This window comes from Panthera pardus, unplaced genomic scaffold (genome assembly GCF_024362965.1).
Source record: "Panthera pardus isolate Hobbes unplaced genomic scaffold, ASM2436296v1 HiC_scaffold_15, whole genome shotgun sequence".
Lineage (NCBI taxonomy): Eukaryota > Metazoa > Chordata > Mammalia > Carnivora > Felidae > Panthera > Panthera pardus.
Window position 1 is genome coordinate 48,297,808 of NW_026526710.1, and position 27,311 is coordinate 48,325,118.

The 27,311-nt window shown below is 40.7% G+C and overlaps 1 protein-coding gene across 2 annotated transcripts in view; it reads left to right on the forward strand.

Annotated features, from left to right (window-relative positions):
- Positions 1-636: 636 nt before the first annotated feature.
- The window catches only part of MEP1B (meprin A subunit beta), a 28,647-nt gene continuing 1,972 nt past the window's right edge, over positions 637-27,311 (forward strand). The window contains exons 1-14 of one of the 2 annotated variants that reach the window (XM_019465456.2): positions 637-845; positions 3,882-3,900; positions 4,750-4,800; positions 4,887-4,930; positions 7,074-7,152; positions 14,260-14,377; positions 15,433-15,611; positions 16,939-17,157; positions 17,709-17,861; positions 19,693-19,908; positions 21,783-22,226; positions 23,723-23,902; positions 26,104-26,230; positions 26,867-27,071. In XM_019465456.2, coding sequence (XP_019321001.2) covers positions 783-845; positions 3,882-3,900; positions 4,750-4,800; positions 4,887-4,930; positions 7,074-7,152; positions 14,260-14,377; positions 15,433-15,611; positions 16,939-17,157; positions 17,709-17,861; positions 19,693-19,908; positions 21,783-22,226; positions 23,723-23,902; positions 26,104-26,230; positions 26,867-27,071 — 2,097 coding nt within the window. In that variant the 5' untranslated portion in view covers positions 637-782. The remainder of the gene's footprint in view (positions 846-3,881; positions 3,901-4,749; positions 4,801-4,886; positions 4,931-7,073; positions 7,153-14,259; positions 14,378-15,432; positions 15,612-16,938; positions 17,158-17,708; positions 17,862-19,692; positions 19,909-21,782; positions 22,227-23,722; positions 23,903-26,103; positions 26,231-26,866; positions 27,072-27,311) is intronic. The other variant, XM_019465455.2, reaches the window with a different exon arrangement.

Consider the following 27,311-nt stretch of genomic DNA (forward strand, 5'->3'; position numbering starts at 1 on the left):
AATCGTAGGAACACAGAGAGTAGGTTGTCTCTAAAGAAAAGTTAGCCCAAGAAAACAAGGAAAAAGGGAAAGAACTGAGAGATGGATTGGAACACTAGTTTATCAGAAAACCGGTGACCATTCCTAGCTTTGGACTCTCCCCCTTAGGTTTGCTTGATGGGAATTTTCACGAGTGAGGTATGTTGCTATTTTGCTACTTTATATATAATGATCAAAATATGCCAGATTTCTAACACATAAATGGATTTTGAAACTCAGTAAATTTTCTAATACATGAATGAATGATAAAAAAAAAAAGCCATGGACATAACTGGATATATGAAAGCAGCACAGGGTTAGATGAGCAGAAGGAGATTCACAAACGTTACTATTTGGAAGATTAAAAGTTAATTTCAGGAATTCACAAAAGGAAAACATAAAAATAAATAAATAAAAAATCAATAAAAATTAATGTGATATTTTCTTCTGCTCAAGTGGTCGTCAATAATTCTGAGGACAAATATGTATAAATTAGAGAACTTATTTCATTAACAGGTCTCAGCCAGGCACTTAACTACTGAATGTTGACTCAGGGGGAAAAAAAAAAGCCAACAAACAAGGCTGCAGAGCTGTGTTCAGGATACTGGACTTTAACTCTCTGACTGCAGGTAATACTACTACAGCGAGCTGACCTGCAAGATGGATCTTTGAGATCAAAGGCTATAAATTATGACGTTTGCCTTTTAAGAAGTAAATGCTACTCTGACTTTCTTAGTTTGCACATTTCAACTGGAAGCCACAACATGGATTCATGGTATCTGCCTTGGTTTCTGTTCTTTGCCATTCTCTTCCTGGTTCCTGGCTTGGTAAGGAAACTGTGTTTGGAAAACAATGAGAAAAATTGGGGGCCTGTTGCCTGTTTGTTCATGTTTTTGCTTTTTAGGAATTTCAAGATGTTGATGAAATGAGCGGGGCGAGCTGGGGCAGGCAGGGTCACGGGGTGAGAAGCAGCCCCGTCAGACAGAGTCAGGGACATGGACATAAAGTTAAATTTCTTTCAGTTTCATTTTTGTGTAACAAGTTTTCTCCTGATAAGGTGGAAAATGTGCAATTTGAAAAGCATTCCATTTTTTACTGCCGAGTGAAATGCATATTACTGTTGCGGTGCCGTAAGACATGAATGGTGGATGTCACAGGCAAAGCCATCGCTTACAGTTTTGTAGCATGGGGTTTCTCATCTGCCTCTTTGTCAGGTTAGACCAATCTTTCTACAGTGACAGGTAGTTTGTACCGTAGACCAACCCAAAGTTTTAAACCTAGGGGGTTACAGCAATAGCACTGCTAGGAATTTACCCAAGGGACACAGGAGTACTGATGCATAGGGGCACTTGTACCCCAATGTTTATAGCAGCACTCTCAACAATAGCCAAATGATGGAAAGAGCCTAAATGTCCATCAACTGATGAATGGATAAAGAAATTGTGGTTTATATACACAATGGAATACTACGTGGCAATGAGAAAAAATGAAATATGGCCTTTTGTAGCAACGTGGATGGAACTGGAGAGTGTGATGCTAAGTGAAATAAGCCATACAGAGAAAGACAGATACCATATGTTTTCACTCTTATGTGGATCCTGAGAAACTTAACAGAAACCCATGGGGGAGGGGAAGGAAAAAAAAAAAAAAAAAGAGGTTAGAGTGGGAGAGAGCCAAAGCATAAGAGACTGTTAAAAACTGAGAACAAACTGAGGGTTGATGGGGGGTGGGAGGGAGGGGAGGGTGGGCGATGGGTATTGAGGAGGGCACCTTTTGGGATGAGCACTGGGTGTTGTATGGAAACCAATTTGACAGTAAATTTCATATATTAAAAAAATTAAAAAATTAAAAAATTAAAAAAAAAAAAACAAAAAAACCTAGGGGGTTAAAAACCAAAATGCCTAGGGGGAATTTTAGTTGTGATTTTAAAATAAGTTATTATATTGAGCTGATATTCTATGAACGGGACCTACAACATTGAGAACAAGAGATGCCATTTAAGACACATTATAACTGTAGTTATGAACAAATACTTGATAATTAAAAAAAAATTTTTTAATGTTTATTTATTTTTAAGAGAGAGAGCATGAGCAGGGAAGGGGCAGAGGGAGAGGGAGACACAGAATCTGAAGCAGAGCTGTTAGCACAGAGCCTGATGCAGGGCTTGAACTCACAAACCATGAGATCATGACCTGAGCTGAAGTCAGACCCTTAACTGACTGAGCCACCCAGGCACCACTTGATGACTTTTATCATTAGGCACATTAGCATTCCTCTGTGAGTGTGCCTACGTGTGGCTAATGTGTGAGACAAACAGGCACTTCTTCATATCAAGAGGAGTAACTATCCAACCAGTTCATTCCTACTGCTTGCCAAACAGTCCATATGATTCTGGTATTTAGATATGTAAGCTGTATTAACCTATTTTACAGATAGTCTGAGTTTCTGGAAGGTGAACTGACTTGCTGTGAATTGGTGGAACCAGGCGTAAAACCCAGACCTGCTGCCTGCCAGTCCCATGAGCTTTCTCACTAGACTCTAGACTTCCCTAAGAAATTTCTCAGGTTTAAGGGGTGCCTGGGTGGCTCAGTCGGTTAAGCATCTGACTTCAGCTCAGGTCATGATCTCACAGTTCGTGGGTTTGAGCCTTGTGTCAGCCTCTGTGCTGACAGCTCAAAGCCTGGAGCCTGCTTCAGATTCTGTGTCTCCCTCTTTCTCTCTGCTCCTCCCCTGCTTGTGCTCTCTTTCTCTCTCAAAAATCAATAAACATTTAAAAAATTTAAAAAAAGAAATTTCTCAGGTTTACTTCATTTTTTCCATTGGGCATATAGTCTAGGTTTTTCATTTGGTCACTTGTAGAGAACCTATTTTCAGAAGTGTTTTTTTTTTTAATGTTTATTTTTGAGAGAGAGAGAGAGAGAGAGAGCAAGAGTGGGGGAGGGACAGAGAGAGAAGGAGACACAGAATCCAAAGCAGGCTCCAGGCTCTGAGCTGTCAGCCCAGAGCCCAATGCGAGGCTCGAACCCACAAACTGTGAGATCATGACCTGAGCCAAAATCAGACACTTAACCGACTGAGCCACCCAGGTGCTCCTTAATGTGTGTATGTTTTTTTTAACGTTTATTATATTTTTGAGAGAGAGAGTGCACACACCTGAGCAGGGAAGGGACAGAGTGACAGAGAGAGTCCCAAGCAGGCTCCACGCTGTCAGTGCAGTGCCTCATGTGGAGCTTGAACTCACAAACCATACGATCATGACCTGAGCTGAAATCAAGAGTTGGACACTTAACTGACTAAGCCATCCAGACGCCCCTTAAGGTTTTTTTTTAATTGCAAAGTATATCCATTGATTTTTTTTTCTTAACATTTCTCAAGCAGCGTCTTGAGAAAAACGTGAAAGTAAACCATGATTAATGAGGTCTTCAATAAAATTTCTTTATAAGGGGTTGTTATAAATTACAATAATATTTCAACAATGAGGATAAATTATTAGGTTTTTCAAACATTGCTGCATGAATCCTTCAGAGAATCATGTTTAAAGTGAACATTTATCTGAGGGCTGGAGTCTTACATGCTGCCTTCTTTTCAATCTGTGAAGTTAGCTCCTTGTTTCTTTCACCTTCAAATCCATACAACAGCCAATTTTATTTTTTACATGAGATAAGAAGACCCTTTCATCCAAAAATTATTTTAGACTCCAAATTAGCTGTCTTAGATATAAGCCAGAAATTATTAATATATTAATATTAAAGAACTCCCCTCCCTCTACAAATTACTAGATATAAATTGGAACCAAGAAGATCTTTTATGTCATGGGTGTCATAATAATGCCTTTTTTTTTTTTTTATGTGTTTGTTTCTCAGCCAACTCCAGAAAACTTTGGTGAGTCTATTTTGAGTTTTGTTCTAAGTTATAGTAAAAGAAAGTCGTGTGGATGATAGAACAACAGGACAGAATAACTTAGGACACATTTAATGCTAGGCACAATGCATAATTACGTATGCATAATTGTATAATTGCATTGAACTTTAGTCAAACACTGGCTTCTTTTGATTTATTGAGAACTGTTTTATTGTTCCTGTTCCAGGGTTCCACATACCCAGCAGAAAAACAGATGGTGATATAGGAAAATCCAAACACAATGACTCACATGAGACATCCCATAAATGCTTGCTATTACTACTTTTGCTATTTTGCATCAAATCAGGTGGACCCGATGTCCATCCTATTCTGTCGTACCCTTAGAGATTTGGCCCTAGTATTTACTCCTTTGCAACTTACAAGAGTAATTCAAATTTAAATTAGGACTTTTGCTTGAGAGTTCCAAGATATGTTACTAGCAAAGGGATATATACAAATGGGTAGATTGGGCTGGTTTGACCAGATTTAAACATTTGCTTCTCATTTAATCTAGTCATCTAGTCTAGTCTTTCAAATTCAGTTTAATATTATACAGAGTGACCAATTTCTTATTCCTGAAGTCATTTGACATTCAAGGGACATGGATAGGACAAAAGCATATATGCAAAAGCCCCATAGCCCCAAGCCTGGCTCATGACAGGTTCTCAATCAGTCAATCAATCAATCAATCAATCAATCAATGTATGTTGAATCAGAACCTAGTAGTCATTTACCTGATACAAAGAACTTTCCTTACTTTTAATTTGGTAATTGATAAAGATTGTCTTCTTTCAAAACATAATGCTCAATGTGTTTTTCTCTTTCCTTTAGTTAAAGATGTCGATGGTGGAATTGATCAAGATATAGTTGATATCAATGAAGGTTTGTAGATTTTCTTTTTTACATATTTTAGTAAGTAGAGGGTTTGAATCCAATTTGCTAACGTGAATTTTTATCTTCCCTCTTAGATTTGGGGCTGGATCTATTTGAGGGAGACATCAGACTTGATGGGGTGAGTTGAAACAAAGCAAGGAAGAATCTTCTATTAATTACTGCAAATTAGGGGCCCCTGGGTGGCGCAGTCGGTTAAGCGTCCGACTTCAGCCAGGTCACGATCTCGCGGTCCGTGAGTTCGAGCCCCGCGTCAGGCTCTGGGCTGATGGCTCGGAGCCTGGAGCCTGTTTCCGATTCTGTGTCTCCCTCTCTCTCTGCCCCTCCCCCGTTCGTGCTCTGTCTCTCTCTGTCCCAAAAATAAAAATAAAAAAACGTTGAAAAAAAAATTAATTACTGCAAATTAAAGTACAGAGTATATGAGAATGATTGGACAACATGGGCTTTGTTAAGCCCAACTGTCTCTAGAGATACAGTATCATAGAGACAGATGTACTCAATAAATACATTATACCCTGAGGGACTTGCATAATAATGCCTTCATTATCCATTACTCAGATTTCTGTGTGGTTAAAGCCATCGTCACTCACTATGTATGCCTTGATCTTATTGGTCTGATGAATTTTCATTATTGGGACAATATGATGCTTTCATTTTTATTTTCATTTGTTTAATTTTATGTATTTATTTTGAGAGAGAGCACAAGGGAACAGAGGAGGGGCAGAGGGAGAGGAAGAGAGAGAATCCCAAGCAGGTTCCACGCTGTCAGCACAGAGCCCCACACAGGGCTCGAACTCATGAACTGTGAAATCATGACTTGAGCCAAAACCAAGAGGCAGGTGCTTAACCAACTGAGCCACCCAGGTGCCCTGATGTTTTCATTTTTAAATAAAACCTCCCTGATTAATCTTGTTGAGGCCAACTTAAACTGAATTTTTAAACATATCAATGAATCAGACTTTTTACTGTAAAAGATAGATTTTGTGACTTCTATCCTGACAGCTAAAGATAGTGTTGCCAAGTAAAGATCTTGCCAAATCTATGTGTGAAGAGTATATGACACATGGATGAGCATAGATTACTTACAGGTAGTTCCGCTGGGAACTTCAACTCAAGAAGCAGAGCTGCAGTGTCTCAGGTTTAGTCTTGGACTTGTTCTATCTGTACACTTTCCCTTTGGATCTCACCTTGTCCAAGGGCTTTAAACGTCATGTCTCTGCTGATGACTCCAAAGGTGCGACTCTTATCCATTCCTTCTCCTGCACTCCAGACTTGTCTATCCAGGTGCCAACTGGTCAATTCCATTTCCGCATTTATGAGGTGCCTCACATGTAAGGCATTCTCAACTGGACACCAGTTTCACACAAACTGCTCCTCCTTGACCTTCGCTCTTGGCAAAGTCATCACCCTACTCCTCTGAATAAGTAAAAAATCCAGGAGTCACCTTTGCTTCTGCTCTTTCTCTCACCCCTCCATCAGATCCATCAGTAAGTTCTGTCATTTCCAATGCAACACATGCCCCAAATAACCCACTTTAATTTGTCTCTCTATTTCAAATATTGCTCCCCTATAATTTTTTTCTCCCTGTCCCTTCCCCACCCCCCTCCCAGCAAAGTAGTCTTTTATTTATTTATTTTTTAAGTTTGTTTATCTTGAGAGAGAGAGCAAGAACACAAGTGGGAAGGGGCAAAGAGGGAGAGAGAGAGAGAGAGAGAGAGAGAGAGAGGATCCCAAGCAGGCTTCGCACTGTCAATGCAGAGCACAATGTGGGGTTTGATCTCACGAACCATGAGATCATGACCTGAGCCGAAACCGAGAGTCATATGCTTAACCGACTGAACCACCCATGAGCCCCACAAAGTGGTCTTTTAAACCAGCAGTGATATCATTTCACTTCCGGGCTTGAAACTCTTCAACAGCTTCCTACTGCATGTAGAATAATAGCCAAACTTACCCGCAGCCTTCAAGAACTTGCATAATTTAACTCCTGCCCACTGTCCTCCCATCTCCTCTCCTTCTCTCTTACTGCGTCTCTTTTCTGTCTTAACTCTTTAGGCTACTGGCCTCAAAACAGACTCAGAACATACCGAGTGTATTCGCCCCTCAGAACTAGCAGCCTTCTTCCACTACCTTTAAATTTATCCTACTTAAACCTACTTATTTTCTTACATTTTAAATTTCATTTATTTCTAGATTAACTATTCATTGTTCCCTAGGTTTTTGCCTGATTCATTTAATTAACCCTTCACATTTATTTTTGACAGGCACAAGATAGAAATTCCATCATCGGAGAAAAATACAGATGGCCTCATACCATCCCATATGTTCTAGAAGATAGCTTGGGTTAGTATATACCTTGGAGAATCCATAACTGATGTATATTCCTGACAGAATACAATCACAGTATTTTCACGAGTAGGCTCTTACGGGCTTTCAGGATCTGTTTATTTGCTGCTTTATGTGGCTATGAACAAATATTTACTTATAAAAATAAGAAAAATGAACAATGAAAAGAACCACAGTGATTTTGTCTGAAATATTTGCTGAATTTTGACCAAGAAAGGGATTAACGCAACCAACATTTATGGAGAGCCTACTTTGTGTTGGCTGCTGGGGACACAAAGATCAGGAAGGTAGTCTTTATTTGAAAGCAGCGGTTTCCTCTATGGTCAGGTTTTACGTATGAGTTGAAAACAAAAACAACCAGGGGCTCCTGGGTGGCTCGGCCAGCTGAGTGTCCGACTGCAGCTCAGGTCACAATCTTACAGTTTGTAGGTTACAGCCTCGCATCGGGCTTGCTGCTGTTGGTGCAGAGCCCGCTTCGGATCCTCTGCCCCTTCGCCCACAACGCTCCCTTGCTGGCTCTCTCTCAAAAATGAACAAACATTATATTAAAAAAACCCAAAATAAGCAGACATAAAACAACCAAACAAAACTTTAGGGACTGGCATTGGTTTGCCAAAATTTTATTTTGCCAAGCGAGGAACTTACCCAACAATAAGAACCCACTATCTTTATCATCATCTTTTCATAACATAAATAATATTTTAACACTAAAAAAGTCAGAAGAACCCAATCCAAAACAAAAGACAGTATAGAAGAAATTTAATTGCAAAGGAAAACTCTAAATGTGGTCCTCATTTTACTTATGGTTTCAGTTGCCAGAATCATTTTAGGAACTGTTGTTTGGGAAACTCTTCTTTTCTTTTCTTTTCTTTTTAAGTTTATTTATTTATTTGGGGAGGGAGGGAGAGAGAGAGAAAGAGAGAGAGAGGGAGAGCAAGTGCACAAGCAGGAAGGGGCAGAGAGAGAGAATCCCAAGCAGGCTCTGAGCTGTCAGCTCAGAGCCCAACATGGGGCTCAGTCTCACAACCGTGAGATCATGACCTAAGCCAAAATCAAGACTCAGATGCTTAGCCAACTGAGCCACTGAGGTGCCCCTGGAAAGTTTTCTTAAAGTTCATACATTTCAGTGGAGATTCAGATCGGCCAAAAGTTAATTATAATAGAACGGGATACATATTTTGCTTAATGACATGTTGAAAAGCTGTGGGAGCACATTGCAGGGGCATGTGACTCAGCCTAGATGTAAAGGCATCAGGGGGCAGGTGACACTACGTAGCAGGGCTACCAGGACATTTATGCAAGTTGTACATGGTACATAGGCGCCTGGGAAGGGGGAAGGGGGACTGAAATCAGGTTTGCATTTCGTTCAAGAGGCATTTGTTTCTTTGCATGAAGTGCTATTTACTACCTGCCACGTCAAGACTTGCAGCATCTGCCCAGACAAAGTGCTTCTTTGTAATAATCCGCGGAAAGGCGTCATGCGGGCCAGCACGGCTTCTGATAGCAAGGGAAGGGTGCTCCAGGCAGATGGACCACTATGCGCAAGGGCATGGGGAAAGGGTAAACCCTTAACTGGAATTTCGATTGGAAATGGGGCGTTAGTGAGGTTGAACAGGTAGGCAGAATCTAGTTTGGAAAGATTTGAGTGTTTCCCACATTAAAGAACTTGGTGTGCATACTGATGGTGACACGGAACCTCCAGAAGTTTTAATGTGGGTGTGAGATTGTGATCAAGCTAGTTGCCGTAGAGAAGATGTATCATTAGTGGGGGGGGGGGGAAGGAAAAGAGATCAAATAAGGAGTCTATAGAAGAAATTCAGGGAAGGATTGAGAGTTTCTGAACCAAGTCTCTCTCAGCGAGGATAGACAAGAATGGACAATTCTAAGACAGCCTTAGGAGGCAATTGTTAGATTTAGTGATTGACTGCAAGAAAAGGGATCGAGGTAAAGAGATGCTGGTGCCCAGGATTCAGTCTTAGGCAACTGAGTGCATGGTAGTGCCTGTAACAAGAAGAGGGAATATGTCTGAAAGAGGGTGAGATACAGAAGTGTGGTGGAAATTGGCATGCAGAGTTCGAAATGTATCAGTCCCACTGTGGTGGAGAGATCATATGAAGTGTTGGCGTACAGCCTAATCATTCAGGATAGAGAGAGATTTGGGTGTTCTTAGGCTGTGGGAGGTGGTTGAAGCCACTGGTGCGATGAGCCCCTTGCACGGTGCCCTGCATATAACACGTACTCCTTAGATAGATGGAGCGTATTGAGTGGCCCAAGAAGATTGTATTGAGTGAAAAGATGGCCAAGATTGGAATTCAGCTGGGAGAACAACTTTCTGGGATTGATATAGACGGAGGATCTGTTAGAAGTGACTGAGAAGGGAGGACTGGCCAGAAACATAGATGAAAAACCAAGAGGAGGTAGAAAAAGCCAAGGCCAGAGGTGGGATTAGAAACTATAATGTGGAAGGGAAAGATAGTCACTGACTTTAGGAATGGCGGGGGGGGGGGGGGGGAATCTGAATGCCTTTAAATATTTATAATGTTTTTTGGTCTTAGTATTTTGATTAAAAATATAAAAATTCTTTTATTTTCAAATTATTTATAAAAATTAGAAAAATTGTTCTCCTAAGGTGTTCTATGAAATACCAGTGAGCTTTAAATTTCATTGTATCTCTTGGCTACTTTTGCCCTGAATTTTAACCAAAGCTATTGTAACTTTATGAGCTTTATGTACCTGTTTTTACACATTATAAAACAACATAGTGAATGCCTTGAGGCCCAGAGCTATTTTTCATCTTGCAAATCTGAGGATTAGCATAGTCTCTGACATTTTATAGGCAGTTAATAAATATTTTTAAAACTAAATTGATAAACTGGGGTGACTAGCTCAGTTGGTAGAACGTGTGACTCTTTTTTTTTTTTTTTTTTTTAAATTTTTTTTTTTTTTCAACGTTTTTTATTTTATTTTTGGGACAGAGAGAGACAGAGCATGAACGGGGGAGGGGCAGAGAGAGAGGGAGACACAGAATCGGAAACAGGCTCCAGGCTCCGAGCCATCAGCCCAGAGCCTGACGCGGGGCTCGAACTCACAGACCGCGAGATCGTGACCTGGCTGAAGTCGGACGCTTAACCGACTGCGCCACCCAGGCGCCCCTCTTTTTTTTTTTTTAATGTTTATTTATTTTTGAGAGAGACAGAGTGTGAGTGGGAGAAGGGCAGAGAGAGAGGGAGGGAGACACAGAATCTGAAACAGGCTTCAGGCTCTGAGCTGTCAGCACAGAGCCTGATGCAGGGCTCAAACTCGGGAATGGTGAGATCATGATCTAGGCTGAAATCAGTCGCTTAACCAACTGAGCCACCCAGCTTCCTTGAGCATGTGACTCTTGATCCGAAGGATGTGAGTCTGAGCCCCACGGTGGGCATAGAGTTTACTAAAAAAAAATAAAAATATGAAAATAAATTGATAAACATATACGAATCAAACATGTCAGGTAAAAAATTCAGTCCAGATCTTACCATCCAAACTGTGTACATTTTTATATGGGTATAACTATAGTGTTTTAAAATTTTTTTAGAGGCACTGGATGACTCAGTTAAGCGTCTGACTTCAGCTCAGGCCACGGTCTCATGGTTTGTGGGTTTGAGCCCTGTATCAGGCTCTGCACTGACTATGCAGAATGGGATTCTCTCTCTCTCTCCCTCTCTTTCTGCCCCTCCAACTTCTCTCTCAAAATAAATAAACTTAAAAAATTTTTAAGTTGTTTTGTTTCATTTTTTATTCTATTTCTTTCTTTCTTTCTTTATTTAAGAGTAAACTCTGTGCCCAACTTGGGGCGTGAACTCATGACCCAGAGATCAAGTCACATGCTCCACCGACTGAACCAGCCAGGAGCCCCCGTTTTAAATTTTTTAATCTGCTTTTTTCAATTGATATTACAGCATTATTTTGTGCTAGTTTTATAATATGATTAAACCCCAAATTTTTAGGTCATTTTTTTAATTCCATGATTTTGATTTTTTCTTATTTGGAAAATACTTTACCCCTGTTTAATATTGTAGCATTGAACTTACTCTCTATGCTTAAAGTGAGAAGAGGATTTCCTCATATTTCTGAAATTTATACCATCTTGAAATGACTCTGACTGAGGAAATCACTAAGCAAAGCCACCCTTACAGGTAGCAAAAGTAAATACTTATGAAGGGTTAGTAAATACCTATGAAGGATTTACTGGAAGTGACTTCGGGCTCTCCAGAAATCGCTCTTAACCAACATATTCAATTCTGCTTTAGTCTTTTTGCTTACATTCCGGGTGTTACCTGGCTGTTAGATGCAGCTTTTCTGGAAGGGGTGACTCTTGAGGCAGCCATGGATAGCTTCCTGTGAATAAGTGATCATTCCTTGCCTGGGTGTCAGACTTGACGTGTGTGGGGCAGGTAGACAGCAGACAGGGTAAAAGGAGGGGGGATGGAAATGAAAATCAAGGTGCTAGAAACCTGAAAGGGCTAAAGAGAAAAATAATCCTGAGCAGCTGCTTGCTTAATTCCTAGGCTTATCTAGGACCTGCTTTAGCCTTCAGAGCCTGGGGATTTAAATAACATGATCCCAGGGCGGGGGGGGGGGGGGGGGGGGGGCTCCTGCATCTATGAGTCAAAGATAATTAGCCTTTGGTAATGAAGGCACACAGTAAATGAAGAGCTTATCTTGGTAGAGGGCTATATCCCTTTCACAAAACTTTCACATATGTTTCCTTATTTGACTCTCAATTCAATGAAGGGTAAAAACTATCCTCGTGGGGCGCCTGGGTGGCTCAGTCGGTTAAGCATCCGACTTCGGCTCAGGTCATGATCTCACAGTCCGTGAGTTTGAGTCCTGCGTCGGGCTCTGTGCTGACAGCTCAGAGCCTGGAGCCTGCTTCGGATTCTGTGTCTGCCTCTCTCTGCCCCTTCCCGACTCCGTTCTGTCACTCTCTGTCTCTCAAAGATAAAAAAAAAAATTAAAAAAAAAAGCTATCCTCATTAAACTTTGATAAAAGGCCTAGACCTGCATGCTCCTTTTACAGTCTGTCCTTAAGACAGGCTTGTGGTGGTGGGTATCATCATGTCTTATTGTAAGGAAGTGTTAGATTTGAGATAAGAATGCAAACATGATATTTATAGTACAGAAAATCCAGAAACACTTTAAATATCTGACAATAGGAAGTTACTTGTATATGTTACAGCCATATAAGGTAGCCATTAAAATGATAAAAAGAACACTTGATAAAGCTTTTAATGATATACTATTTAGTGAAACACATAGTTTATAAAATATGTAGACTGATTTGTATTTTCTAAAAAATATGTGTATATTGTGAGTATATAACCTACAAGCAAGAAGCTTGATGAGAGTGGCTGATTATTTCTGAAGGGATAAGATTTTATAATTTCCTTCTTTTTGTTTATCTGCATTTTCTAACTTACTTGCAATGAACATGTTTTATTTGTGTGGTATTATAAAAGGTGGAATTCTGGGTGCCTCATATAAATTCATATGGATTTTAGGGCCCCCTATGTGAGTCTTGTTCTTGATCCTCACCGGAACAGAGGACCTTCCTACTAATTGTTTTCAAAAGTGCAATGGTCATGTAAGAAGGGAGGAAGGAAATGAACATTTGATAAATGCTCATTTTACTTGGAACTGCCCCTCTGCTTTCTCCTATCCTCACATTATCTCCTGAAAAGTTGATTTTATTTTATTAAAAAAATTTTTTTTAATGTTTATTTTATTTTATTTTTTATTTTTGAGACAGAGAGAGAGAGAGAGAGAGAGAGAGCATGAACAGGGGAGGGTCAGAGAAAGAGGGAGACACAGAATCTGAAACAGGCTCCAGGCTCTGAGCTGTCAGCACAGAGCCCGACGCGGGGCTCGAACTCATGAACCGCAAGGTCATGACCTGATACGAAGTCAGATGCTTAACCGACACGCCTTATTTTATTTTATTTTTAAGTTTATTTATTTATTTTGAGAGAGACAGAGACAGTGTGAGTCGGGGAGGGGCAGAGAGAGAGAGAGAGAGAGAGAGAGAAAATCCCAAGCAGGCTCCACACTGCCAGCTGCCGTCACAGAGCCCAATGTGGGGCTTGAATTCACTTTCCTCAAGATCATGACCTGAGCTGAAACCAACAGTCCAACACCTAACTGGCTGAGTCTGATGCTTAACTTTGCACCTGCAAAGTTGATTTTATTTCCTCACTTAGCTGATAATTTTAGAAAACTCTGAAGGTGAATTGAATTGGCAAAGGTTACGCATCAAAAGTGATGAGGATGGGAAAGAACTTAGGCGTCTCTGGCTCAGAGTCTAAGTGCTTTCCACTTGGCCACACTGTCTCCCACTTCCCAGGAACCACCATCCTTCCCAGAAACCCCTTCCTCCGGGGTTGCCCTCCAAGCTTCTTTTCCTGAATGTCTTTGTTGCTTTCATGCCTCTGCCTTTTTTGAAACAATGGTTAACTCTAATTTGGGTCCTGAACTCACTTGAGAATCTTATGAACAGTTTCCCCAGGAAATGCACTTTGCAGATATAGGTATAGACAGCCACAGATGAGATATAAATACATAGGTGATATATAGATGATATAGATACAGAATAGATACAGATGATAGAAGTACAGATATGGATGCTGCACCTACCATTCCGGAATATTCCTGGACTCCCATCTCAAGGTCCTCAAATTACAAGCTCTGCTGTGAGGCTTTAAATACATACTGTAGCTTCTCAGATCAAGCATGTGACAGTGATGGTTCACGCTGGCTGCCTGTGATCCAAGGTATTTGTGCTCTGAGGTAAGGGTATGGTTTTTGTTGTTGTTGTTCGGTAACGCACCTCTAGTGGTTCCAAAGAAACAAATATGGGGCAAAATCAAGGATCTGAAGAAGAACCAAATACTTGCATATGATACATACTTAATTGGAACTGAATACTACATTTGGTAAAAATAAAACACTAAACATTCGGGAAGGGACTAACTCATGATAAACAATGTAATGCATAGCCCATTTCCATGGTGAATTGTTCAACGGTGATAATGTTAATAAGTGTATTTTTTGTTGGTTTTCTTCCTTCAGAAATGAATGCTAAGGGAGTTATCCTTAACGCATTTGAACGCTATCGCCTAAAAACATGCATTGACTTCAAGCCTTGGACTGGAGAAGCTAACTATATATCAGTGTTCAAGGGCAGTGGGTAAGGTGGAAAGTTTGTCTTCTAAGGGTTCAAATGCCAACCATTGCAGGTATGGCCTGTCACAACAATTGCCCTAGTCCCTGACCTTGAGGGTGGGTGGGGGCTTTCTTAGCTGTTTGCTGGAGCGTAAAAGACAAACTACATCTAGTTTCTCTAGCCATAAAAATAATATTTTCACACATGCAACCAGACTACCCACATTAAGACAAGGAGGGTGGGATTGCATGCCATCCAGCCCATAACTTAATGAACTTCAACCATTCGTAGTTTACATAGTTTTTATTTCCCTCTTTCAGTAAAACGTGTGTATGCACATGTATTTCAATTTATTTTCTTTTTCTTTCTCTTTCTCTTTTTTTAAAGGCTTTGGATATTTTTTATTTGATTGTGTAATTCAAAACATGTAGCACTAAATTGTGCCAGGCATTATTTTAAGAGTTTTATAAGTATTAACTAATTTAGTCTTCAGAGCTAACCTGCAACATAGGTACTGGTTTTCTCTCCCATTTTACAGATGAAGAAATGGGCTCAGCTAGAGGAATGGCTAAGTCCTGAGTCCATGCTCTTTTTTTTTTTTTTTTAATATAATTTATTGTCAAGTTAGCTAACGTGCATTGTATATAGTGTGCTCTTAGTTTTGGGGGTAGATTTTCCGTATTTCAATTTATTTTGACCTAACTACACTTACTGCTTGAGTTACACTGAGTATTATTTGCCTGGGGCTTGGCAATTCCATGTGGTTGCTACACCTACAAAACTTTATGAGTGGTCATCAACATACCAAGGACCATGTGAAAAACTTGGACATTTCTAGAAAAAATCAGGACTTGGTTGATCGGGAGATGCCTTGCTCCCGTGTAATATTTGGTGGCAAGACCACTTCTCCAAAAATCATGTGATCTGTGAGGTTATGAGAGGGAGGCAGTGTCCTGATAAAAGAGTGAAGGATGTAGGTGGGTTAAATGAGAGGACCGGGCACTGGGGATTGTGCCCCGAGGCCTCGGCCTGCATGGTGAGAACACCCTCTCTCTCTGTCCCGTGAACTCTCCTGTAAGCTGCTGGTCTTCAGTGGGCAACATGCATGTTGGGAAGCAAGAACTCTCCATCGGGGAGAACTGTGACAGAATAGCGACAGTTCAACACGAGTTCCTCCACGCCCTGGGGTTCTGGCATGAGCAGTCTCGTTCCGATCGGGATGACTACGTCATGATAATGTGGGACAGGATTCTGTCAGGTACATTTCTTTTGTTTTCTTACATTTTGGGCCACAAACTGAATTTCTAAGCATGTGCTATCTCCTGCCGACCGTTAATAATGGGAAAACTGAAGTGATGCTTTACTTCACGTGCACGAGTTCACGTGCCTGAAGGTTGTTGGGGCACTGATACCCCAGACCCCTGGTGCATTGGAGCTGGACGGGATCTAAGAAACTGGTGTTTCCCAAAACACATTTTTAGGGAGTGCTGTCCCACAAAATGCTCCCAGATGTGTGCGGAAAGAGATCTGCAGTCCAATTAGTTTGGGAAATCCTAGGTTAAAATACATTAAACTTGAGTTACTGATACCGCTTTACTGTTCAGAGTCTCCATTAGAGTAACACATATTGTAAATCTCCAAATAAGAAGCATTTCGCGAACTGACTTGATCATCGCCTTTTTTTTTTTTTTTTGAGTATTTGTGTTTGTTGTTCTATGGAGCCCATACTGGGAAACACTGCAGCAATTGATGAGCCGGAACTTTTTGGGACTTTCTATTCCAAGTCAGAAATGTCTTAATAACATTGTACAACTGAAGCTCATGTTTTCCACAAGGACGCTTAGTGTCCCCATCTGTCCTGCCTGCAGAGGGTATGGTGGAGGGAGTGGTATTGCTGTCCTATGAGGCATTGTGGGGGTTGCTCGGTACTGAGACTCCTGAACATCACAGCTCAGTGATATTGCTGTCTGGTGATCTCAACTGAGGTAAGGCACAGCAGCGGACTACAAGATTTCTGGAGCAAGACAAGTGCTTAGCTTCAATCCATCATCTCACTCTTTAAGATTCCCTGGGTCTTTGACAGAAACTTCTGTCCAGATTTGATAACACATCTATAAGCTTTGGAGATCAGTTCCACCTCACTGTTTCCCCTAAATCATCCCATTTCAAGTTGCAACCAGACGCTCATCAGTGTGATGCTAAACAACCGGGTATCTTCTCTGAATGTATTCGTTTTAAAAACTTGCACACGTGTTCCAGTAACCGTGAAATCCCTGAGTACGTCAGTTCTTTCTAAGGACTCCTGCCTGTATTATCATTCCGAGGTCCCTTCCCACCACACTTCCCAACGTCCTCTTACCTCCACCTCCATCTGCTTTGGGTGCCCCACCCTCCCACGAGCACCTGCCAATGATCTTGACTGTGTCGATAACACCTTTTAGAATGTACCTTTCTAATAGAAGTTCTTAGAGCCTTACACTAAATGCTAATGTCCAATCTTGGGCAGTGATGGAAGCCTAGAGTAAGGTAAGCTATAATTTTGTGAACATCGAGTAATTAAAGATCTTTTTAAATTTAACATTTAGGCAGAGAGCACAATTTTAACACCTACGATGACCAAGAATCAGACTCTTTGAATGTTCCCTATGATTACACGTCAGTAATGCACTACAGTAAGACGGCTTTCCAAAATGGAACAGAACCAACAATTGTAACACGAATCTCAGACTTCATGGATGTGATCGGCCAGCGAATGGATTTCAGCGACTATGATCTCTTAAAGTTGAATCGACTGTATAATTGCTGTATGTGGCAGGTTCTTTGAAATGTTTTCTGTGTCTCTCTGTCATGGAGGGGAAAATGACGTGCCGTGCCATTTTGTCCGGCATTGCTGGCTTTTCTGCAATTATGGTTTGATAATTGATAATTATAGTTTTTATAGTTGAAGTTTGATATTAAAAAAAATGACAAACGTATAAACACCCAAATCCCAATCCATACCTGGGAAGCAATATTTTTCTTCTTAGAAGTTCTGGCCTTTAGCTCTACAAACAAATTGGGTCCTATAGTAACATGCCCCATGTCGATTTTTAAAGAAGGAGCCATCATATCAATGGGATTTTATAATCTGGGTTGCTGTTTAATAATCTGGGTAACGAGAAGAGTGTAGACTCACGTTCCAGAATCAGCGAGGTGTTCCCTTTAACGCCATCCTGGCATTCCCAGTACTTCCATGACAGTTTTTATTACCTAGATTATCATGTTGTAGGAGTGTCAATAACTGTGTGTGTGTGTGTGTGTGTGTGTGTGTGTGTGGTTTGTTTGTTTGTTTGTTTGTTTGTTTTTGCTTTTGTAGCCTCTTCCTTGAGCTTTCTGGACTCGTGCAACTTTGAACTGGAAAACGTGTGCGGTATGATTCAAAGTTCAGGTGATAGTGCTGACTGGCAACGGACTTCCCAGGTCCCCAGGGGCCCAGAGAGCGATCACTCCAACATGGGCCAGTGCAAAGGTAACAGGAGTGAGATACTTCTAGATTTTACACTTGGTGGCTCCAGTCTTTTCCTTGGCCATGAAAGACTGGGATTTTGTCTCTAATTTCTATCTGAACTATTAATGAAAACCCATTCAGTTGCTACTAAGGAAACAGTTCTGTGCCTTGTAAGGACATGGTTCATTTCTTTGCTTTTACTCTCTGACTTGTCTTTCTGTGAGTCAGAATTGGGCTCTGTGAAGCCTCTCTACCTATACGTGCCCACAGCAGGAGGGGACAGTATCTCCCGGAAAGACTCTTATCTACAGTGCAGTGGGGTGGTTTTCTCAAAGCTTGCCAGATACAAGACACTTTGCAGTCAACGGCACAATGTTGTGAATTAATCACTTTCAGAATTCCAGCTGGTTGTGATTATATGCTCCTGTTACAAGAATCCTTAAAATGAAGAGTCAAAGTACAATTGATTTAATTTTTTTCAGATGAGTATCCTTTTCCATAATAATTTTGTTTTAAATTAAATGGTCATTTATTTGGCTACAAGTACTCAATTTTTATTTATTTGCTCACTTCTGGCAATAAAGATGTAAAACTAGACTTCAAAACTTAGGGTCATTGCATGAGAGCTCAGCCAGTCTAGGCAGTGGTTGAGGTCCCTAACAGCAAAAAGTGTTTTTCTTTTTCTTTCTTGGAGGATGGTGGGGTGCGGGGGGGGGACGGCGGAGAAGACAGATGTTAAGGGTACAAACTTGCAATCAGTAATAATAAGCCCTGGAAATCTAATGCACAGTGTCGTGACTATAGACAGGAATATTATATGCTAATCATTATTAACAACTGGAACTTAATTATTCTTACAACAAAAAAGGAATAATAATTATGTGACATGTTAGGGGTTGTTAATTATTGCTACAGTAGCAGTCATCTTATAATATATAAATGTGTCAAATTAACATCTTATACACCTTAAATTTGCACCATGCTATATGTCAAATATACATCAATAAAAATACAATTTTCTTTTAAAATGCAGATTAGGGGGCACTTGGGTGGCTCAGTTGGTTAAGTGTCTGACTCTTGATTTCAGCTCAGGTTGTGATCTCACCATTTGTGGGATCAAGCCCTGCATTGGGCTCTACTCTGACAGCATGAGCCTGCTTGGGATTCTCTCTCCCTCTCTCTCTGTCCCTCCCACACTCATGCTCACACTCTTTCTGTCTCTCTCTCAAAATAAATAAACACTAAAAATAAAATAAAATGCAGGGGCACCTGGGTGGTTCAGTCGGTTAAGCGTCTGACTTCAGCTTGGGTCATGATCTCAGTTTGTGGGTTCGAGCCCCACATTAGGCTCTGTGCTGACCGCTTGCTCAGAGCCTGGAGCCTGCTTCAGATCCTGTGTCTCCTTCTCGCTGTCTGCCCCTCGCCCCCTTGAGCTCTGTCTCTCCCTGTCTCTCAAAAAATAAATAAAAATGTTAAAAAATCAAATCAAATCAAATCAAATCAAATCAAATCAAATGCAGATTTGGATAGTGGGTAGTGGTCCTCCATAGGCCAGAGGAAGGAGAAAAGAAAGGAGGGAGGGAGGAGAGAGAGAGAGAGAGAGAGAGAGAGAGAAAGAGAGAGAGAGACTAGACCAAGGAGGTGACGCTTTTTTCTGGTTTTGAAAGCTATAGTATGGAAAAGGTGGCCTAATGTCTCTTTTTGAAACTGCCTGCTCCTGGAGCTTCATTTAAATGTCCAATATAGTGTTTTACACACAGTGGGTACTGAGGGGAACTACTGTGCCCACAAGACGTGCATTCCTATATCTAGTATCTGTTTTCTCTCAATTCTGCTTTTGTTTTCATAACAGGTTCTGGTTTCTTCATGCATTTCAACAGTAGCTCTGTAAGTGTGGGGGCCACAGCAGTACTGGAAAGTAGAACATTCTACCCTAAAAGAGGATTTCAGTGCTTGCAGTTTTATTTATATAACAGTGGAAGTGAAAACGACCAACTGAACATCTACATCAGGGAGTATTCTGCAGACCACGTGAATGGTACTCTAACGCTTGTGGAAGAAATAAAAGGTACAATATTGACATTCTTATTGTCTGAGTCCAGATAAGGCCATCTTAATTCTTTAAGTCTCTGGCACTGAGGAGGTCAGTTCTTGGCTAATAATACAAATATAACGAAAACTAGCCAAAATGGGAAGAATTACTGAATGTAAACGAATTGTGGGATGGACGAGGAAGGAACTGGCCTCGGGCAGGACTGGACCTGTCCCTGAACATGGTTGGAGACCTCTCATGTTATGTCAGATGGGCCCGGTCCACAAAACTGGTGCTTTGGGTATTTTACTTCCCAGCTTACAGTTAATCAAATGTGCCATTAGCCTGGAAAAGGGACACTTCCTCTAATTTCTAGCTTGAAAAAAAAAAAAAACCCAGTGAAGAATTCTAATTGTTATGATTTGGGTTAAGTGCAACTTCTAGAGTAATTCCTGAGCGAAGAGAAAGCAACACTCATTCCAATCATGTGGCAGAGAGATGGGTCATGTTGACCAACTTTAAAAGCAGATGGTTAAGAAATTTCAGGAAGGGAGGGGCCGTGGGCTGCCAACTCTATCACTGTCTCTCCACATATTGACCACTTGGTTTGAATGAATTGAGTAAAACCTATTATAAAATCGATCTACATTATGCTATGTGTCATACCATTTTCCTCCCATTTAACAATGGGAAACAATCTGCAACACAGATGATACTTTCTTTTGTGAACACCTACAATAAGGTCTTAATATCATTTTATATAAACATATACATATATGTGTATATCACATGCTGTACATATATAACGTAATTATATATACTGTACAATTCCATATATAATACCACATATATATATACACATTATATATAGTATATATTTAATCCTTTCCATTAACAATCTGTGGGTGGGTGTTATCACTAACGATCAATAGCACAAAGGGTACTTAAGAAACTTGCTTATGAGAAAGAATTTAACAGAATTTAAATGAACAGTACTGATACTAATGAAGTGGAATCTCTCGTGAAAGATTTTTGTTCAATCCAGAGTATATCCATGGACAATAGCATTTTCTGTAATTTAGATATTTCTGTCTTATTTTCACATAATTGTGCTTCACATTAAGTGCCAGTACGTTTAAGTTTGAAGTCATCGTGTGAACTACCAGTTCGACATGAATTCCTGAGCTGTTTTCTCTACCTGGGGGCTTCTGAAATTTTTTAAATGTATCGCTCCTTATTTGGGCATGTGATGTAAGAAAATAAGACAAGATAACATAGCCTGTGCTGCTAGCTAAGGGTAGGGGATGATAGCGAAGGGGGAAGTATGCACCGGGGAGAAGGCTGATGCTATCAAATACTAGATAAATATTTATAATGTTGAGTCACTGGTAAATGATCTAAGGACTCAATTGTGGGTGTGGGCTTTCTAGGGTTGGGTGGATTTCTGTGTAATACTGCCAAAACACTGGCTGAAAGTTGGGCATGTGAAGGAAGTATTTCAGTCAAACTATAAATACGTTAAATAAGGCTTTGGTTCAGTATCCCAGGAATCCTGGGCACAGTGTAGATATCAGTTTTAACTAACATATAATGGGAGACAACCCCTATTTAGGGCATGGAATACTCATAAGTTAGATGTTGGTGTTTGCTTACCCTTCGCTGGACACAGGTGACTACCTGAGAAACAAGCAGATAAACATCCAGATATTCCAGGGAGCATGTTGACCCCACAGAAATGCCTTGAAGTGAGTGGGCTTGGGCTGGAGAAGTGAGAAAAACACACTGCAGACCTGTAGGAACCAATAGCTCTAGGATGATAATCTGTCCTGCGAAGGTTAAAACTCTAATGTTGATTTGCGCATGATTCGTAGTCCTTTGTCTTCTTTGAAATAATAATGTCTCTTTTGCAGATATACCCATTGGAAGCTGGCAGCTTTACCATGTGACACTGAAAGTGACCAACAAATTTAGAGTGGTATTTGGAGGGGTCAGAGGCACTGGTGCATCATTGGGTGGCCTGTCTCTTGATGACATCAATCTTTCAGAAACACAGTGCCCTCATCATATCTGGCATATAAAGAATTTCACACAGATTATTGGCAGCTCGAATGAAACCATATATAGCCCTCCATTTTATTCTTCTAAAGGTTATGCCTTCCAGATTCAGTTGAATCTGAATCATTCGACTAACGCAGGAATATATTTCCACTTGATCTCTGGAGCCAATGATGATCAATTACAATGGCCATGTCCTTGGCAACAAGCCACGATGACACTCTTGGATCAAAATCCTGACATTCGACAGCGTATGTCCAACCAGCGGAGTATAACTACAGACCCATTTATGACCACCGGTTCGTGGCTTATTTCCTTTACTGCTAATACACGGTCATTTGTCTAGGAGGGACGGACAATTTGGGAATGAGAGACTGCACAGTCAGGTACTTAGGGATTTCTGAGCCCCAGATTTTAGGAACACAAGACATTGAAGGGAAGGGCTTCAGCAGGTGTGGACAGAGTACCCCAGGCAGGCCATTGTGAAGAATGTCAAGAGGCACTGTCTCTGAAAAATAGAGAAGACACTGACTATTCCTGGCAATTGATCATACCTGAATTCCAGTTGTCCAAGGAGTGTTGGTCTTGCAGTCTGGCATGCCTCGGTTAAAATCCAAGGTTTGCTTCTCATTAGCTATGTGATGTTGATTAAATAGTCTTTTGGAGCCTCAGTTTCCTCAGCAGTAAAACTGGGGCAGTAATAGTAACCACCCCTCGCCACTGGGACTGTCAGACAAAATTCAGCTCTTGTAGAAGGGGATGGTTTCTGATGAGAGGAGAGACGTTGAGCTCCTGGAGTGTTGGGAAGGCTGTGAGAATGGATCATAATTTCTTACTAAAGAATTCTGGAGGGCTCGCCAATGGTGACATCATTCCCCATCTTTTCAGTCTCAAAAAGGAACAGCTCCCAGAAGGCAATGATCACATTTCTAATTTTAATAATCCTTTGCCTTCTGGGAGCCTAATAAAAAATGAAATTATGGCAAGGTGACTATTATTGCCAAATCTGAATTCTATATATGAAAAAAAAATGGACCTATGTGACATAGGAAAAAGAAAAACCATTAACTTGTTAGGAAAAAAAAAAATATTCACAAAGAGGATTGCAGGAACTTGATGCTCAGATTTCTTCACTTTTTTTTTTCCCAAAGCATTTTTGCCTGAATGACATTGAAAATGGCTCAAAGTTGGGTGGGTCATCACCTTTCCCCAGAAGCAGTGCTTCTCACTGTCTTCTAGAAGGACTTTGCTGTTAGGTGAATAATTCAGTTAATGAGATGAATTGTGCTATGTTAATATTCAAAACTCTCTCGGGACACCTGGCTGGCTCAGTCGGTAGAGCATGTGACTCTTAATCTCGTGGTCATGAGTTTGAACCCCACATTGTAGAGATTACTTAAAAAATCCAATAAAAAAAACCTCTCTCAGAAACGTATTGATTCAACTTCGTTAAAAGGACCACCTATGACTCGAGGCAACTGAGAAATGATTTTAATGGGGAGGGAGTTTCTATACTGGTCAGGAAGTATACGTGTGATACCGCATCTAGGAAACTTTTGGTATCTCTCCACTCAGATTCCAGAATGTGCTCCTCCTTACTAGCAATCTCATTTTCTTTAGGACAGTATAAATGAACAAGCTTCAGTGACTTGCCAGAGAATACATCACAGGTCAATAGCATCATTTAATTATTTTGAGCTCTATCCTAATTGCGTTTCACATTGCCCGTTCTTTCCTACCACAAAAAGCTATGATGATGCTAAACACAATCCATTAATATAAATTGCTTTTTCAGATAATGGAAACTATTTTTGGGACAGGCCATCCAAAGTGGGATTAGTGGCTTTTTTCCCTAATGGAACGGAGTTTAGAAGAGGTATGGGCTTTGGAACCGCTGCCTTTATAACCTACAAGAGGCTGAAAAGCAGAGATTTTATAAAAGGAGATGATGTTTATATCCTACTGACCGTGGAAGGTATGTCAGCAAAAATAGTTTTATACAAGCTATTTTTGTTGTTGTCGTCGTGGCCATTGATTATTGACTGCGTTCTTCTGGGTCCCATTTTTAGGTATAGGAGTAAATGGGCATGAGTGGGAGTTTTTCTTTCTGGCATAAATTATTAACAATAGGAAAGTAATTTAAATAAAAACAGTGACCATTCCAGGATAAAGAATTTAATTACCACTACATGGAGCAATGGAAAATTAGGACAGAAATTTTCTCTAGAAACAAGTTAAAGTATAGCTACTATACCCTAAATTATACTCTAAGATTCCAGAAATAGAAATATCACACAAGCACATGAAATGAAACTGGAAATGAACTGTCTCTATTGTGTCTTTAAAATATATATTCATACATATATACATATATATGAGCACACAAATGTATATTTTATGTATCATATATAAGCATACACATATATATTTTGTCAGTAATAGCATTAATCTATTGTCTTTTAAATTTCTTACCCACGGCAGCTAGTAAATACATTTTTCAGGAATACTGGTGGTTTCCGTGTTTCATGTAGCACAATTTAAAGTCATTTACTATTAAAGACCCTCTTACAGCTCTGTAAATCAGAATCTTGTTTGTGATGAAAGGTGGTGCAATTAAAATCCATGAAATCTTTTTTTAGTTTATTTAAGAGAGAGAGCGTGCGAGCATAAGCAGGGAGAGGGGCACAGAGAGAGGGAAAGAGAGAATTCCAAGCTGGCTCCACACTCAGCATGGAGCCCAATGCAGGGCTTTATCTCACGACTGCGAGATTCATGACCTGAGCTGGTACCAAGAGTTGGATAGTAGAGGCACCTGGGTGGTTCTGTCAGTTGAGCGTCTGACTCTTGATTTCGGCTCAGGTCATGATCTCACAGTTGTGAGAATGTGGAGACTCTTGGGATTCTCTCTCTCTCTCTCTCTCTCTCTCTCCCTCTCTCTGCCCCACCCCTGCCCACATGAGTACTCTTTAAATAAATAAATAAATAAATAAACAAACATAAAAAAAAAAAAAGAAGAGTTGGATGCTTAATTGACTGAGCCACTCAGCTGCCCCAAAACCCATGAAATTTTTATGTCAGTGTCAATTAGAGTAAATCTAGATGATACTTCTTGGAAAAAATTATTCAATAATAACTTTGTTGCAGGGTGTCTAGCTGCCTCAGTTGGTAGAGCATACAACGCTCGATCTTGGAGTTGTAAGTTCAAGCCCCATGTTGGATATAGAGGTTACTTAAAAATAAAATCTTTTAGGGGCACCTCTAGGTGGCTGAGTTGGTTGAGCTTCCAACTTTGGCTCAGGTCATGATCTCACGGTTTGTGAGTTCGAGCCCTGTATCAGGCTTACTGCTGTGGGCACAGAGCCCACTTCAGATCCTCTGTCCTCCTCTCTTTCTGTCCCTCTGCCACTTACACTCTCTCAAAAATAAATTAACATTAAAAAAATAAAATCTTTGGGGTGCCTGGGTGGCTCAGTCGGTTGGGCATCCGACTTCAGGTCAGGTCATGATCTCACGGTTCATGAGTTCGAGCCCCGCGTCAGGCTCTGTGCTAACAGCTCGGAGCCTGGAACCTGCTTTGGATTCTGTGTCTCTCTCTGCCCCTCCCCCACTAGCACTCTATCTCTCAAAAAAATGAATAAATGTTAAAAAATAAATAAAGTCATTAAAAATTAAAAAAAAAAGAATAACTTTGTTGAGGGACAAACAACTGCTACTTTTATGTAGCAGAGAAAAAGTCACATATTCATCACCTCGGTTCAACACTGTTTGGATGAGAAGCAATAGAAAACACTACAAGCATCAGAGCCCTGGTTGTTAGGGGGGCCTGGCAGCTTGTGTCAGATATCCACCAACTTGCTCTCCCTGAGCAAGAATCCTGTGACCTTGGGCAAGCCCATCAGTCACCTTGCATTTCTGTGCTTTGTCTTCATGTCTGTCCCTTGAGGGTGGATTATAAGAGCTTAGACCCTTTCTAGCTCAAGCAAGCCCAAGCTCAGGTAAGCATGTGGTTCAGTTGATGACCCCAAAGGCTGGTCCAGTTCCTGTCTGTATCTAGATTTCTACCTATTAATTATTTTACTGGCTGGGAAACCTAAGCATCTATTTTGAAACTTAAGGATCAAATGCTTGTTAAAGTCAAACTGATGTCCGTCCATGCTCTCCCTCTGCCCTCCTTAGACATATCCCACCTTAATTCTACACAAATTCCACCAATCCCAACCTCTAACATCAATGACCTCTGCACAAACTTCAAATGTGAGAACGACGGCATCTGCGTTGTCCGAAATGGCAAGGCCGAGTGCAGGTAAGGGGTCATGTGGACAAGATCTCCCCATTCTCCTGTTAGAAATGTTATCATTTACACAATATAGGATTAGATACTGATATTTTCTGTGAGCGAAATCAGTTGATTCTCATCTCAAAGCCATTCATGGGATATTTATTTTTTGGTCTCCATTTGGGACTTTGGATAGCCACAAGAAGAATAAAATTATTTATGAAGAAATAGTACATTGTATTGTAATTGCCTGAAAAAGTCCTCATGTGTTATAGACCTTATTAAGTCCTCACAACAGTCTTGGGTGGTAAAGTGTGACTGTCACTATTTTTTAGATGGAGATTGTTCTCAGAAGTTCTGGGATGAGTTTGGCCAAGAGGTACAGGGGGGAGGTTAAGGGACTGAAACACTGAGAACCAAATTTTCTCCGTTACCTACACCACCTTCCTTTCCTACCTCAGAGCCACTATTTTGAGTACCAGATGAGCAGTGATTCCATGTCCTTACCACTGGCCTTGCCTGGCCCTCTGGAGCTAGTCTATCCCTTCCCCTCCAGTTGAGTTCCATATGCCAATGACCCGAATGTTGAGCCGCACCCTTAATGGCGAAGATTTTCAGACTGAAATATCAACTCATAACTCTGGGTCACGTTCCGACGTGCAGGTGTCTGTCAGGGGAAGACTGGTGGTTCCTGGGCGAAAGGTGCGAGAGGAGAGGCTCCACCCAGGATACCATTGTCATTGCTGCATCTTCTACCGTTGCTGTGTTTGCCCTGATGCTGATAGTTACCCTCGTCAGTGTCTATTGTACCAGGAAGAGATATCGTAGGAGGACAACTTCAAATACAACAGACATGACTCTGGAAAATGTAAGTTGAGCCTGGTATTTGGTTATTCAAAACCTACTGATGAAATCATATGCAGAAGAATTAGGACTTTCTTACATACTTTAAAAAAAAAAATCTCTTTATTCCCTATGTTGGATAACAGCTTTGAAACTATACATTCCTGTTACCTTCGCTATAAGTCAACGGTTCTTGGAGTCCATGAAGGCTTTGGGGGAGGAGTTTATATCCTCCTGGACTTGTATCTAAAATTGTGTCTGGTTG